The sequence below is a fragment of the Oreochromis aureus genome, linkage group 22 (genome assembly GCF_013358895.1).
Source record: "Oreochromis aureus strain Israel breed Guangdong linkage group 22, ZZ_aureus, whole genome shotgun sequence".
NCBI classification, from domain to species: domain Eukaryota; kingdom Metazoa; phylum Chordata; class Actinopteri; order Cichliformes; family Cichlidae; genus Oreochromis; species Oreochromis aureus.
Genome location: NC_052962.1, coordinates 18,477,433 through 18,492,280, shown reverse-complemented (window position 1 = coordinate 18,492,280; position 14,848 = coordinate 18,477,433). Strand labels below are relative to the sequence as shown.

Genomic DNA, 14,848 nt, shown 5'->3' with positions numbered 1-14,848 from the left:
AGTACCTACTTGGATCGACTCACCATTAGTTCCCTTTCAGTCGATTCATTTGGTACAACATAAGTATGGGATATCACGCCCTCGCGTGTCCTGACTGAAGAAACCTTTATTCGTAAACACTACTGTCGGCATCGAAGCAGCAATGATAAGGAGATAACGGCGCTATTGCAGAAAAGAGCAATATGAGGTGTCCCCGAGTCGTCCCATCCTCGACCTGCAAGTCCTGAACAAGTATATACAAACGTACAAGTTCAAGATGCTAACACTCAGACAGCTCTTGAATGCAGTCAGCCCAAGAGATTGGGCGATCTAACAGATGCTTATTTTCAAGTGGCTATGCACAGGTAGTTTCTGAGGTTTGCATTTGAGGGTGTAGCCTACAAAGACCTGGTGGTAAATGGACTGGTTCTTTTCTACTCTGAGCACTCGAGGCACTTTACACAACTCGTTCATTCACCCAATCACACCCATTCACACAAGCACTTTTCTACGTTTTTAGTGCTGTCTAACTAACATTCATACACACATTCACACTCCGATGCATGCATCGGAGAGCAACCTGGGGTTAGGATATTTGAGATGCAGACTGGAGCAGACTAGGATCACCAACCTTCCGGTTAGTAGGTGACCTGTTCTACCACCTTAGCTACAGCCACCGTTCAGCTTGTCACTCGCTCCTTTGCAAAATGTGCAGAGGCAGTGCTAATGCCCCTCAAAGAGAGAGCCGTCCGCATCTTAGCCTACCTAGACGACTGGGCTTTCATAGCTTGCTCCAGAGAGCAGGCGGAGACACAGCTGTCACTGGTTTTGTCACACATTTAGACACTGGGGTTCTCTGTTAACTTTCAAAAGAGCTCAGCAGATTTCTTTCCTCGGTTTGGAAATATGCTCGCTTCCCAGCCACGCGCGTTTGTCGGAGCACAGACTGGCTGCATTTCCTCGCTCAGTTTCAGCTGGGACGCAGACTGTGTTTCCAGACAATATTACGTTTGTTGGGCATGATGGCGTCTATGATCACCGTAGTGCCACTTGGACTGTTAAAGATGCGAGCGTTTCAATGCTGGACTCTCTCTCACTGCCTGTGTGCATCGCGTCACCTCTGTGGGAGGCTGACGGTAACCGCGTCTTGCATGCTAGCTCTCAGTCCCTGGAGGGAGCCCGGGCTGCTGCATCAGGGCTCTTGGATCGGGAGGGTGTTTTTTCGCAAGGTGGTGTCCACAGATGCTTCCCTAAAGGGGTGGGGAGCGCTGTGCAAGGGTGCATCAGTGAGAGGGATTTGGTCTGCAGCCCAGCACGAGCTGCACATCAACAGCTTAGAGCTGTTAGCAGTGTTCTTAACTCTCAAACATTTCCATCCAGTCCTGGAGGGCCAGCATGTCTTAATCAGGACGGACAATTCAACAGTGGTCTCTTACATAAACAGGCAGGGAGGAACACGTTCCCTTCCCCTGTTGAAGCTGTCTCACTCTCTGCTGTTATGGTGCACTGTTCATTTTCTGTGTCTAAGAACCACTCATGTTCCAGGCCACCTGAACCTGGGGCCATACCTTCACTCAAGGGGGGTCCTCTGGTGAGTGAATGGAGGTTACACCCTTTGATAGGGACTCAAATTTAGGATCTATTTGGCAAGTCAATCTTTTCGCCTCCAGGGTAAATACTTACTGCCCCCTGTTCTTCTCCATAATCGACCACGATGCACCCTTGGGCATGGACGCGCTAGCGCACCAATGGCCAGACGTGCTCCTGTATGCATTTCCCCCAGTGGAAATGATATCTCCAGTTCTAGAGAGAGTGTGGCGGCAGTCTCCCTCTCTGATTCTAGTGGCCCCTTTGGTGGCCCACAAGGTCGTGGTATGCAGAGATAATCCACCTGCTAGCAGCGAGTCCTTGGCAGCTTTCTTGCTGCAGGGACCTCCTCTCTCAGGCGGGAGAAGTGGTTCATCCGCACCCAGATCTGTGGCGCCTTCATGCTTACCTGCTGAGAGGTCAAACTTGATTGCTAAGGATTTGCCACCTAGTGTGATAGCGACAAGTCCGAGCCTCATCCACTAGAGGCTTGTACACTTACAAATGGCGAGCCTTCAAGCAATGGTGCCAGGACTGCCACACTCTCCCATTTCAGTGCTCTATTTTGGATGTTTTGACATTCCTCCAGGAGCTGCTGGACAAGGGCCTTTTGTTTTCAACAATTAAGGTTTATTTAGCAGCTATATCTGCTTGTCATATCGGCTTTGATGGGGTGACACCAGGTGCACATCCCCTCGCCATACCGAAAGGGGTTTGCTGGCTCAGACCCGTGCTTAGGTCCAGTGTCCCTGCTTGGGACTTATCTTTGGTGCTTGAGGCCCCTTTCCCAAGATCATGCCGGCATCTTATAGCTCAATGGAGTTTGGGTTTCTGAGCTTTTGTTCCCCTCTCTTTGCATCTGAAGAGCAGAGGAGGATGATTCTCTTTGTTCAGTGCGTGTCATTTTTTTTCTTAGGTGCACCAGCACAAAAGTTAGGTGCACCCAAATTTTTCAACCACATCGCTTAACACTGCAGCTTTATATGTTCACTTTTCTTTCTTTTTTTTTTGCTGTACATACAGACAATATTGATTTGTAAATGATTAACCAAAAATCTTGTCAACACAAAGTTTTATTTGGAGCACATTTCTACAAGAAAGATACGTTTTTTGGACCATAAGGCGCACCGGATTATAAGGCACATGAAGCGAAACCAAACAGTTAGATAAGTCAAATTTTACTCAACTCATTCTTTTTACTTCCTCCACTTCTGTACCATTGATTCATTAATGCTGAATTCTCTCGCAGCTGCTCTATTCCCATGTTCTACTGCGTGACTGATAGAGTTTGAAATCTGCTTCGTAAGTATGTCTCTTAACAGGTGCCATTTTGAGATCCTTATACACACACAATACGGAAATATTATGTTGAAGCGCAGTATTATGTTGAAGTTGAAGTACAGTACTCCGCGAGGCTCCTGACTACAGGAGCTGTAATGCTCCAACAGTCCATTAAGCGGTGCGGCTTCGTAGCCACCAAAAAGTGCTTTGGTGGCTGAAGCCCAGAGTGGGTATGCATATCATTGTGACAGATGCACCTCTCTGAAGGTTTTGCAATTTATGACTTTGCCCATATTAGGAGAGCTAAATTTGCGTACATATATTTGGCTGTGCTACGCCTAGACATATTTAGAAGTTGTTTGTGCAGATCAAAGTGGAGATTGACTTCCCCCCCCCCCCCCTTTGTTTGTCTCTGTACCCAGAGTGCAGAAAAAAAAGAGAAGCATGCCCAAAAGTCTGGGGCCAGCCTGTGAGTTGTGAGTCAAGTCTAAACCATAACCTCGCCCCAGTTTTGACCAATTACACAGAAGCACAATTGCTTATATTAAAATATATTATCTTGTGTAACGCCAAATTAGGGTCATTCTTTTTCAGGAAATTGGCTACAGCTAACTGCTTGCAGACTGTAACCTTGTCACAGACAATTTCATTTATACCACTGATAAGGCACATGAGGCTGCCGCAGTATTCTCCTGAACAGTGTTGGGAAGGTTACTTTTAAAATGTATTCCACTACAGATTACAGAATACATGCCCCAAAATGTATTTTGTAACGTATTCCGTTACGTTACTCAGAGTAACATATTCTGAATACTTTGAATTACTTGATATACTATCATGCTTTTTACAACTACATGAATGTACTATTGCTGTGCAATTTATTACTATTACTGAAGGTTATTAGCCATACCAATACCAACTAGATTTTTAAATCTTAATATAAAATGAGTAACAGTAGGGTGGACATTAGGTAAGGCTGCACTTTTTGCAGCGATCTCATATAGAAAACTATTCCGCACGTATATAAAACATATACATATAGGAAAACACGAACACAGTGTACAGTCGAGTCTTAATAGCTTACTTATGTAAGATGTTGGCTTTCTCACCCAACGGCACGTACACGTCGTCGGGGCTGAAAGCCGACAGCTCACCGATTCTGATGCGTCGGTGGGTCCATGCTCTGTGTTTACGTCTTTTTTGCGCTAGATTCTGAAGCTGCATGTTTCAACACTCTCCAACCAAAATTGACCGAACCAGCAGCAAAAGAAGATCCAAACTATGCTTCATATAAACATTGTCATGAATTACTTAAATGACTTCCAACAAGAAAGCCTCATTTCTGGTGTTCAATACTGAAGAAATTTAAACTTTTTAAAATTATGAAAATTTGCAAAATGCTTAGCTGTGTCTCTAATAAAACCTCTTTAACTTTACCTGATGAAGTGAAGCAGAGCAATGTTCGTATTTTGATCCATGTTTTTGGTTCTATTGCAGAATATTTTTAAGGTTATCTGGCATAAAAAGCCAGGCCAGGAAAATCTCCTCCACGTTTTTCTGCGTTTTATCCTCAGTTACTTTGACACAAAGGTATCTGCTGTGATGCTCACACCTTTGATAAAGTCTCACAAGTCTCAGCTTTCTTTTTAAAGATATCAGTACATATCCATATTTTTATAAGTTATCAGAATTATAATATTTCTGACAGTCTGAGGCAAAAATTCCCCGGTTCAAATTGAATCAAATCATGGATCGAATTGAATCGGGACCTTTTGAGTCGGAATCAAATCGATTCTAGAAATCAGTGACGATAACCAACCCTAATCCCTACTATGCAAGTTTATTCCCTACTATACTTGCACCTTGGCTTATGGACTTTATGTACGCCTCTTACTACCATCCTCCACCTCATCCTCAATGGAAAATATATTATGTAGCAGTATTTCAGCAAGTGTCATAGTAATCCAGAAGCTAATAAATGTGCAAATCATAGGGCATTAAAAGAAGTGGTCTGCTTGTACATGCCTGCATATGGTGAAGTTAGAACAGAATGCATGTCAGCGTGTGCCACATAATATGATCATAATGTGATCATGGGGCCTCACAATGAGAAACAGGAAACAGCTGGGGGTGAAAGAGCGTTGAAACCGTCAGTGAGGTATAAACACCAATACCATAAAAGGGGTTGCAGTTAACTCTCACTGATGCATGATAATATACTCTGCTTACACATACAGGGCGTGTACAGCCCTTTAAATAGTGAAGCTTGTGTATTTCTTTATTGAGATCTACCGGACTGCGCTCTGAGTGGTATCGTGTACATCTCCCACATATGTGCTTAATAAAAGATTGTTATTGATTGAACATGATCGACTCTTGCTTGTTTGTTCTCAGCCCAACATCAAAGAATCGGGACACCTAACCCCAGCCTGGTGGCCCCTCTCTCCAATCCTGTTCCTGATTCAATCTACCAAGTTAAGTTGCCATGTGCCTTTTAAATCGATCATCATCCAGGTCAATTGCTATGTCTTCTGGACCAAAGTTGGCAGTTTCTTTCTGGCTCTTGTGCCTATTCTGGGTGAAGAATGCTATAAAGTCAACAAGAGAAAAATGGTCTTCCTGTGGCAGCTGAAGTGTCTGCCGGTTCACTTTCCTGAAATTTGTCCTGTGCTAGCTGAGGTCTTTCTGCTCCTGAATTTGTTGGGCATGGTAGTCTGTAGGTGCTACGCAGACTTGCGTCCACATGTCCCCGTCTTTGGTACTTTATGATGTAGGTCTTCTCTTCAGCAGGGGCAAAACTAAAGAACCCTGTATTGGGTTGAAACAAATCCAAAAAAAAATCCAAATACGGCCTTCTCTTCTTGTGCATTTCTTTGATCACTGTTGGTTTTTCCACTTCTTCGTTTTTAAATGGTAAACTCTATGGTTCCCCTTCTTTTTCAATCAATATTTAAACATAGCATTACCACCATAAGGCAACTAACTGTTTGCTTTTTAGGTGAATCGATTCCAGTTCATAGCTTCAGCTTCCATAATGCTTCACTCAAAGGAGAGACTGAGGATGCAAATATCCAGCTCAGATGAGCTGAAGTATCCCTTGTGTAAGGTCACATCTATAGATATCAACTGTACAGATGCACATTTGTGAGCAGATATTCCCCTGTTCTCAAGGGATGATCTAATATCGTTGTGTTGGTGTTGTTCCCAGATCATCATGAAAATGTTGTTCCAGGTTTGTTAAAAGAAAATTGTACATAGTGTGATAAACTTATTTACCAATTAGCAGCTTCCTCTTTTCTGGAACATACAGACTTAGAAAAGGGGAACCTCAGTTCTGAGTTCTTAGAATAACTTTGTTATCTTTGTACACACATAAGCTGCTTGTCACTTGCAATGTTGATCCTGGAACAACATTTAGTATGATGATCTGGGAACAACACCAACACAACGATATCAGATCGTGCGTTCTCAAGGCTGTTCCTGATTCTGCAGATATCTCCAGCTCCTTATTCAGAGATGACTTATATCTTACCTGTTCTTTCAGAAATGGCTTTTTCCGAAATTAGAATCCTATCTGCTTAGTGATCTGACAGCTCTCCTGCCAGACAGTTTTTCCCTTTAATACCAAGCCTACAAAGAGTCAACTGCAGCCTAAAGAACCTCTGTTCCACTGCTGCACCTTGCCACCTTCTCAACCACATGATGGTTAACATGCCTCCTGCAGGGCCCTTGAAAAGTTTCAACCTTTGGCCTTTCTTCGGGGCGATCGTCAGTTGCTGAGTCTGTCTGATTTGCCCTAGAGCTCCCAGCTGACAATTTCCTATTCCTTAACCTAGAGCTGTCCATCTAAGGCAGCTGTTCCCAAACTTCTTTTGCTAGGCCCTCCTTTGTTTTTACAATAAAATCTTCACCCCCCACTACCACAAACATCCTCCATCCACACACACTCAGATTCCATTGCAGTTATTTCACACCTGAAAAAAAAAAAAAAAAAAAAAAAAAAAAATCCCCAAAAGATGCCATTGTGCAAAATTGCTTTAAAAACAAACAACTGTGGGATACTGTTTGTTCATGATTTGGACAGCCCAACACGTGCTCCCGATGCAGGGGAAACAAATCCTGTCGGGGAAACCTACCATGGCATCACTGTTGTGCAGGTGAAGCCAAAGGCAAGATATGCTTAATCTTATTTTCTAGTCTTTGGCTTGGAAAGAAGTTGGTTTGGAAGCATATTTGGCAATGCTTCATTCTGTTTTGCATTTGTGTGGGAGCCCCGGCAAAAACTTGACCATTATGCTAACAGTGTCCAAGCATTTTTTTTTTTTCCTCAATTCATACTGCACTCCACCTGCAATGGCTCTGCCCCCCCTTTGGGAACCACGGATCTAAGGTTTTGACTTCCTGTGTTCTCAATCTTTTAATATGTTCATCCAGATCCTTGATATCTAACCAATAGGCCAACCATCTGGTTATCCAGCACTCCTGTCCTCATGCCACCTGGCCATCTTTGTGAGACATTTAACTCATATCCACTCTAATTCCCATATCATCTGTCCCTTCTATTGCTATCAGCTAACAGACAATTATTAATCACACAGGCACAGTATGTGTTTCGTTGTAATATAGTAGTTCTTGTAGCCGTTAGTAGTAGCTCTGATGGGTTAGATCTTGATAAATCTGTCTTTAGCACAGTTGTTACTTACTCTACAGCAAGATCTATTACAAAATAAAACTACCTCAAACGCCAGTCTTAGCCACATGGTTTGGAATTTCCCTAGTCTAAACCATGTGCTTCTCTTCTCCCTGCATCTTCCCCATCGCTCAACCCCCCCTCCCCACCCCATCGGTGTCATATAAATCTGCATTACTGGGACCCGAGGCACGATAAGTCCTAAAACAGAGACTCCTTTTGGTTTCTCTTGCAAGGGGTTTTCTAAAGGACTGAAACAATTGCCAGTATCTTCAAAAGAAAGATAACTACTTAGAAGGTGAAGAGCAGTTGCTGTAAGGATCAGAGGGTGACAGCTTGAGGGTATTGGTGTCCTGTGCCCCGAGTCATGTCAGAGCAGCTTTGCTGAGAGTGAAGGAAGCTGTGTGAACACGAAGAATCAAAATTTTCATGGTGCTGCCATTCACCCACTGTCATCTTTCAGTCCATCATGGTGGGTAGCTGGATAGCAGAACAGCAGGTTTTTCCACAGGTGGCACAAACAAAGCAGTTTCAGAAACTTCAGGATGGAAACAATAAAAGCAGATCGATTACTTTACACGGAACAATTTGAAAAAGAAAATCAAAAAAAAAAAAAAAAAAAAAAAAAAAAAAAAAAAAAAAAAAAGGAGAAGTAAAATAAATATAAAAAGAAAATTTAAAAAAAAAAAAAAAAAAGTAATAAAATAGGAGGACACTGAGCCACTTGCACTCACTGGCCACTTTTTTAGCCAGACCTTGCTAGTATTAGGCTGGACACCCTTTTGCCTTCAGAGCTTCCTTAAATTGTCATGCCATAGATTCAATAAGGTACTGGAAAAATTCCTAAGAGATTTTGGTCCACATTGACATGACAGCATCACACAGGTACCGCAGACTCATCGGCTGCACATCGAGGATGGGAATCTCCAATCCCGCTACATCGAAAATAAGCTCTGTTTGATTGAGACTGTGACTGTGGGCCAATTTGAGTACAGGGAACTCATTGTCATGTTCAAGAAATCAGCTTGAGATGATTTCAGCTTCGTGACACAGTGCGTTATCCTGCTGGAAGCAGCCGTCAGAACACAGGTGCACATGGACAGCAGCAATACTCAGGTAGGCTGTGGTGGTTAAATCATGCCGAGTTGGTACTAATAAGTCCAAAGTATGCCAAGAAAATGTCCCCACCCCATTACATCACCAGCAGCAGGCTGAGCTGTGGCAACATAGTCAAGAGTCATGAGACTAGGCAATGAGTTCACAATCTTCTATTGTCCAATTTTGATGAGCTGACAGGAGTGGCACCCGATGTGGTCTTCTGCAACCCACCTGCTTCAAGGTTCAAAATGTTATATATTCAGAGATGCTCTTCTGAAAACCTGGGTTATAACAACTGGCTATTTGAGCCACTGTAACATTCTGGAGCATTGTAACGCTCGGTGTGAACTTCAGCAAGTCATCTTGACCATGCCTGCATACCGCACAGCACTGACTTGTCATGAGATTGGCTAAATAAGATAGTTGCACTAACAACATTACAGTTTGGTACGGAAGCTACTCTGCCAGAAGCCATAAATCACTACAGAGGGTGGTGAAAGCAGCAGACCACATCACTGGCATGAGGCTTCCTACCACTAAGGACATTTATCTTCAACGATGCCTCAGAAAAGCACACAGCATCATCAGGGACCACAGCCACCCAGCACGTCAGCTGTTCTCCTTGTTACCATCTGGCAGCTGTTACAGGAGTCTGTATGCTCGGACAACAACACTCAAAAATAGTTTTTACCATCAAGCCATTCAACACCTCAACTACAACACTTTAACACGCACACACTTCACAGAATGCACACAGAAGCGGTCCTACAGTTTCACAAGCAGTAATTAAATAAAAATAAAAACCCTTACTCCGTGCAACACTGTACTAACTGCCACTCTAAAATCTTGTACTGCTCAGTTTGTACTGCTGCTCACTCCTGCCACTCCCCCCATGTCCAATATCCTATTTGCTGATTGACTTTTCTTCTGCTCGTCAAACACATTTCATTGCAATGTTGACCCTGTGCTAACTGTGGCAGATAAAAAATAAATAAAACTGAACATGACTGTCTGGAACAGAAAACGCGTTGTGTAGTACTATTAGATGTACTTGTATGACCTGTGTGTGTAAATGATTCAAAGTGGTCCTTGGACACTTCGATTTTTTATTCTAGCAGCTGCAGCGCCCCTAGTGTTTGAGAGTCGCCTAAAGATTTAATATACACATTTAATTCAACGGCACATGGAAAGCTGTTACAAGGGCCACAAGTATAACAATATGATTGAAAAAACAAAACAAAAACAAAAACAGGGCACCCTTTGAGGCTAACAGAACATATCAATTGTTCTTGCAGCCATACTTTTAAAAAAAGTATCCTTGAATCTATTTTTGCTGTTGGTGGCCATCAAAGACAGACAATGACTTCACACCATTAAAAAAAGCCTTAGACAGTTCAACTATCTGCACACACGGAGCTCCAGGGCTCTAATAGATATTGGTCAGCAGGCGGTGAGTTCATACGCGTTTTTCTCAGAAAATAACCTGCTCCGGAGCAAATTACCTTCTAACGTTTAAATCTGAGTGCAAAACACTTCTTTAGGCTACGTCTACTCTAAGTTTCATTTTCGTCAAAAAACGCTCCGCGTCCACACTATCGTTTTCCAACATTTCCGAAGAGTTGTTCATCCACACTGAAACGACTGAAAACGCTTACGTTCCTGTACTGCGCATGCGTGAAATGTAAGATGATTCAATCTGCGTCATTTCTGTCTGCCGTTTATTTCCAATGCTTTGAAACATCGTGGCATAATGTCGAGGAAAAGCACAGAGCTTTTTTTAAATGAGAGGTGGAGTTGTTGCTGCGAGTAACACAAGAGTACAAAGTTGCAAAAGCGAGGGAGAATCGAAGAATAGCCATCTGGAAAAAGTACAAACTGATGTTAATCTTTAATAGGGCTGCCAAAATTGAAGCAAATGAAACAATTGCTGTACAATGCCGTCCACCATCTTAGTTGAATTGGTCACATGACTGCATCATAATTAAAATGCGTCATCGTTTTCAAAAGCCTTTGTTTTTTCAGTCCACACTGCGATGAAAAAAAACAAAACAAAACAGTGTTTTCAAATTTATCCACTTTGGAGAGCGTTTTCAAAAAGCTCAGTTTTCATTAACCAAAAACACCATCTCAGTGCGGACGGAAGGCCAAAACCGAGAGAAAAAGATGTGTTTTCAAACAAAAACGTATTAGTGTTGACATGGCCTTAATCTAGCCTCCAAGTGTCCAGACCTGCGTCAGCCACTCATTTGTAGTTCAGGTAGTATTTGTATTCAAGTGGATTATTTATACTTCACTGCTGTTGCAACAAAAAAGAAACAGGTGTGTTGGATACACATCTGTACCATGAACTAGTGATGGGTCGGTTGTGAACGAAGCGGCTCTCAGGGACGGCTCTTTGAAGTGAACGACAGGAGCCGGCTCCTTGTTGGGAGTAGTGGGAGGTGTTCTCCCTCCTTCTCTCACCCTCTCTCTCGCCGCATGTGAGCCTTGTGTTACGCTGAGCAGAGGGGGGGGGAGGGTGCAAAAAGCCTTGTGTTTGTGCTGAGCAAAGGGGGAAGGGGCTGAGGGAAGAAGAGGAGGTTACACTTGCAGCAGCAGTTGCACATGAACAGAGCAGGAAGGTGAGAGAGAAAGTGAGCAGGGGACAACAACAAGAGACAAAATCAACACAGTCATCTCTACCCTGGCAGTTAAAATGCACCGGTTGACCCTCTGAGCCAAGAGGAATGGGAGGTACTACAGGAGAACTGTCCAGTTCCGCAGAATGGAATATAACACCGTTTTCTCTGAAACCACCATTCTTGATCCAAGATTCAAGAAGCTGGTCTTTTAACAGAGCGGTGGATGAAGCTCTTAAGAGAATAACTGCAGCAGAAAGATCCAGCCAACCAACTCCACTGCCAGGGGACCAAGATTGAGAAGAGCCAGAAGAGGGTGAACAAAAGGAGCAACAAGCATCTGCTGTTTGGAGGTTCTTTGAGCAAGTAGAGACACTATCAGAAGGAATCCCTCACCAGATGTAGTACTGGAAGTGAGATACTACATTGACGAGCCCCTTTGCCAGAGAAGTGCAGACCCACTGAGCTGGTAGGAGACCAAGGCTTCAATTTATCCACGTCTTACATTGTGGCAACATCAGTCCCCTCTGAGAGAATCTGATCTGGTTTCTTCCTGATAGAAGAAACCGGATCAGCTCCTCAAAGCTGAGGCACTTGGTATTTCTAAATGCCAAACTTTACCTAAATTAAAGAGCTGGGTGTTCATTTTTACTTTTTATTTATATAATAAACGTATATAATTTTTTTTTTTTTTTAAACACATCTTTTTACATTACTAATTCATCTTGTGCATAATTTTATATTGTTGTTGATAATAAATTAATTAAAGCAACAAAACAACCTGAAGAGCCGCTCTGGAGTCGAAAGTGCTAGCTCTTTTTAGTGAATCGAGCCAATAAAGCCGGTTCTCTAAAAAGAGCCTGAATTCCCTCATCACTACTAGAAACCTAGGACAGCCGCGAGAGAAGCCTGGTCACGACGCTCGTTACCGCCGCGATACCCTGATATTGATACACGAATCAATGCACCCACCTGGCATTTAAAGCTGCACTCCATGCTCAGTTTACTGGCGCTGTAAACCAACTATAAACTCTTCTCTCCAGGCAGGAAATGTTAAAAAAAAAACACACAAAAAGGAAAAAATAAGTCGTCGTATAAGGGATCAGCAGGCAGCTCCAATCCAAACACCAGTACACAGAGCGAAGTGTTTCGCTCTAACCTGGGCTCTCAGCTGGCGGGAGATCGCTTTTTAAAGCAGCAGCGGTCTGACTCCTCCCTCCTCTGACGCTCAGTTCGTACCACCAGGAAGTTGTGTGTAAAAGGCGGGCATGGAGAGAGAGTGTTGTTGTCGTTCTACCGCTTTTTGTCGGAGAATTTATTAGTACTGAAGGAAAATAAAGTATTTTAAATAATGTGTCGCTCCTGTACTGAAACGAAGAAGGTGACGCACTGTGAAACGCACCACAGTTCCGTCTCACAGTGTTGTTTTATGCAGGTTACATAAACGAGGAAAATATCCGTTCACTAAAAGGTAGAATATGAAAAGAAGGTTGGAAAGCTGTGGGGGTATTTTTGCAGTGTCGCGATCCTCTCTCGATTGCTCCCGATTCTTTTAATTCTGGCACACTTTACTGCAGTACAAAATCCCTTTATTACCAATGCGCATTGGGAGATCAAACACAGTGCAGAGACTCGTGCAGATGTGAGGATTCGTTCCTCAGCTGCTACTTTGTATACTTTCTGGCTCAGTCTTAAAGACCTCACTCTTCCCAAAACACGTCAATCACGTTTCCTCCTGAATGGCTAATCATGAACATAAAACGTCTTGATGCATGCTCAATCATCCAGGTAAGTAAATCCCCAACACTCTGTGAATGGTACTCACGGCCATTGATCAGTGAGCTTTGATCAGTGATTGTTGATCAATGGTCATGAGAATTTGCATATTAATGATCAAGGAACTGACCTCCCAGCCCATTGTTCATTCAGTGGTACTAGTTTCAGTCATTATGAAAATGTACTATTTATAAGGAAACCTGCAGTCAGCTGAGACTGAAGAAGTCATTTGGATGAGTGACGAAACGTTTCTCCCACTGAAAACGTTATGTCCAGATAAACAGAATCAGCTTTTTGGCATAAACATAAAATAATAGCAATCTTACAAAAACAACCTCCTATGCCTGCTGCAAATGTCATGACACCCTGATCTGAAACCACCCGCTCCCTATCTTTCTTGTTATGCAGAAACTGCCATGTACCCCCTCCTCCTAACCTCACAGACAAACTCCCATCCTGTCACATCTCTACTCTACATCCTTATGTGCTGTCGCGAAATCAATCAAAATGCAGAGCAGTGAAACAAACCACGGAGGCCCCAGAAGACTGCAATCAAACGGTGAGTTTATTACACACAGGAGAAGAGATATCAGCATATATCTCCCAACAAAAATACACTGGACGCTGATTTTATAGCATTTGGGGATCACGCCCCCACGTACGTCAATTACAGATTAAAAATACATTGTTTGCAGTCAGTGGTACATCTTGTACATCTTTAATGGCTATAAACAGACATAAAACTTCTCTTTTCTATAACACCTTCCATACAAGGCAATAAATTTCAAGCTTCAGGGTCTCTGAGGGCTAATTATTGACCCTCGTCATCAGTCACCAAGTAGACTAAAATGCAACAGGTTACAAAAGAAGCAGAATACATTTGGGCCTTCGCTCAGGCCTATTACTAGATTTATGTGTATTGTAAGCATGCATGCAGTCAACCTTCTATGTTCTCATCTTCCCTCAGTATATATCACCTGGACAGTCGCACCAGTGAAACTTAAGACCCTTTTGGATGGAACATCAACTCCAAATAAGCACAAATATGCAAAGTGTATAGATTGATCATAACTAAACCTGTAAATAGAAAAGGTCAATGTGATGACAAACATCTTCAATACAATATGAACCCTGTAAGAAATATTACTAATAGAATAATGCTGTAAAATATGTTATTAATGCAATTATAATAATGCAGGTTATATGGCAGCAATAAAAGAATTTCTGTATCTCCACAGTCCCTATTATTCTACTCTATGTGAGAACAAAGTAACGGTGCTCGATCTAATACTTTATCTGACTCCTACATGCTTCCCTTTACATTGTTTGTTTGTGTGTGTGTGTGCGTGTGTGTGAATCTCCACATAAACAAAATGAAGAGTAAGTTGTCATGAGAGTGAGTCATGCTGAGAGTCACTGCTCACCTAATGCGGAGTTTTTAATGGTCAAATGCAGATCGTATTATCTCCCCAGAGAACTCACTTCGATCATACTCACTGCCGTGTATATACCCCCTGACGCTAATGCTAGGTTGGCCATGAATAGAATAGAATAGAATAGCTTTTTATTGTCACTGTTACAAGAACAGTGAAAGGCAGTTTGGCATCTCTCCATGTGTGTGAAGTACACAATAGCGTAAGTATTTACACAATGACAAATTTACATTTACACAAGAAAGATATGTACAAGTTATACATACACCTGCAAACATACACGCACATACATACATATATGTATATATACATATTTGCATCCGTACATGCATACACACACATATTTCCACATACACGCTTACATCTATATACATACACATACATGC

The 14,848-nt window shown here is 42.6% G+C and overlaps 1 protein-coding gene and 1 long non-coding RNA gene across 6 annotated transcripts in view; one reads left to right on the top strand and one right to left on the bottom strand.

Annotated features, from left to right (window-relative positions):
- Nucleotides 1–12,425, bottom strand: part of LOC116312038 — a 46,715-nt gene extending 34,290 nt beyond the window's left edge. For all 5 annotated transcript variants that reach the window (XR_005610038.1, XR_004198851.2, XM_031729360.2 and 2 more), the window contains exon 1: nt 12,226–12,425. Coding sequence is in view for 3 of the 5 variants with exons in the window: in XM_031729360.2 (XP_031585220.1) it covers nt 12,226–12,249 (24 nt within the window). In the remaining 2 variants the exon portion in view is untranslated. The remainder of the gene's footprint in view (nt 1–12,225) is intronic.
- LOC120435955 lies at nt 10,935–14,545 on the top strand. Its single transcript, XR_005610039.1, has 3 exons — nt 10,935–11,722; nt 13,438–13,588; nt 13,997–14,545. It is a non-coding gene; the product is annotated as an uncharacterized LOC120435955 (long non-coding RNA).
- Nucleotides 14,546–14,848: the final 303 nt, after the last annotated feature.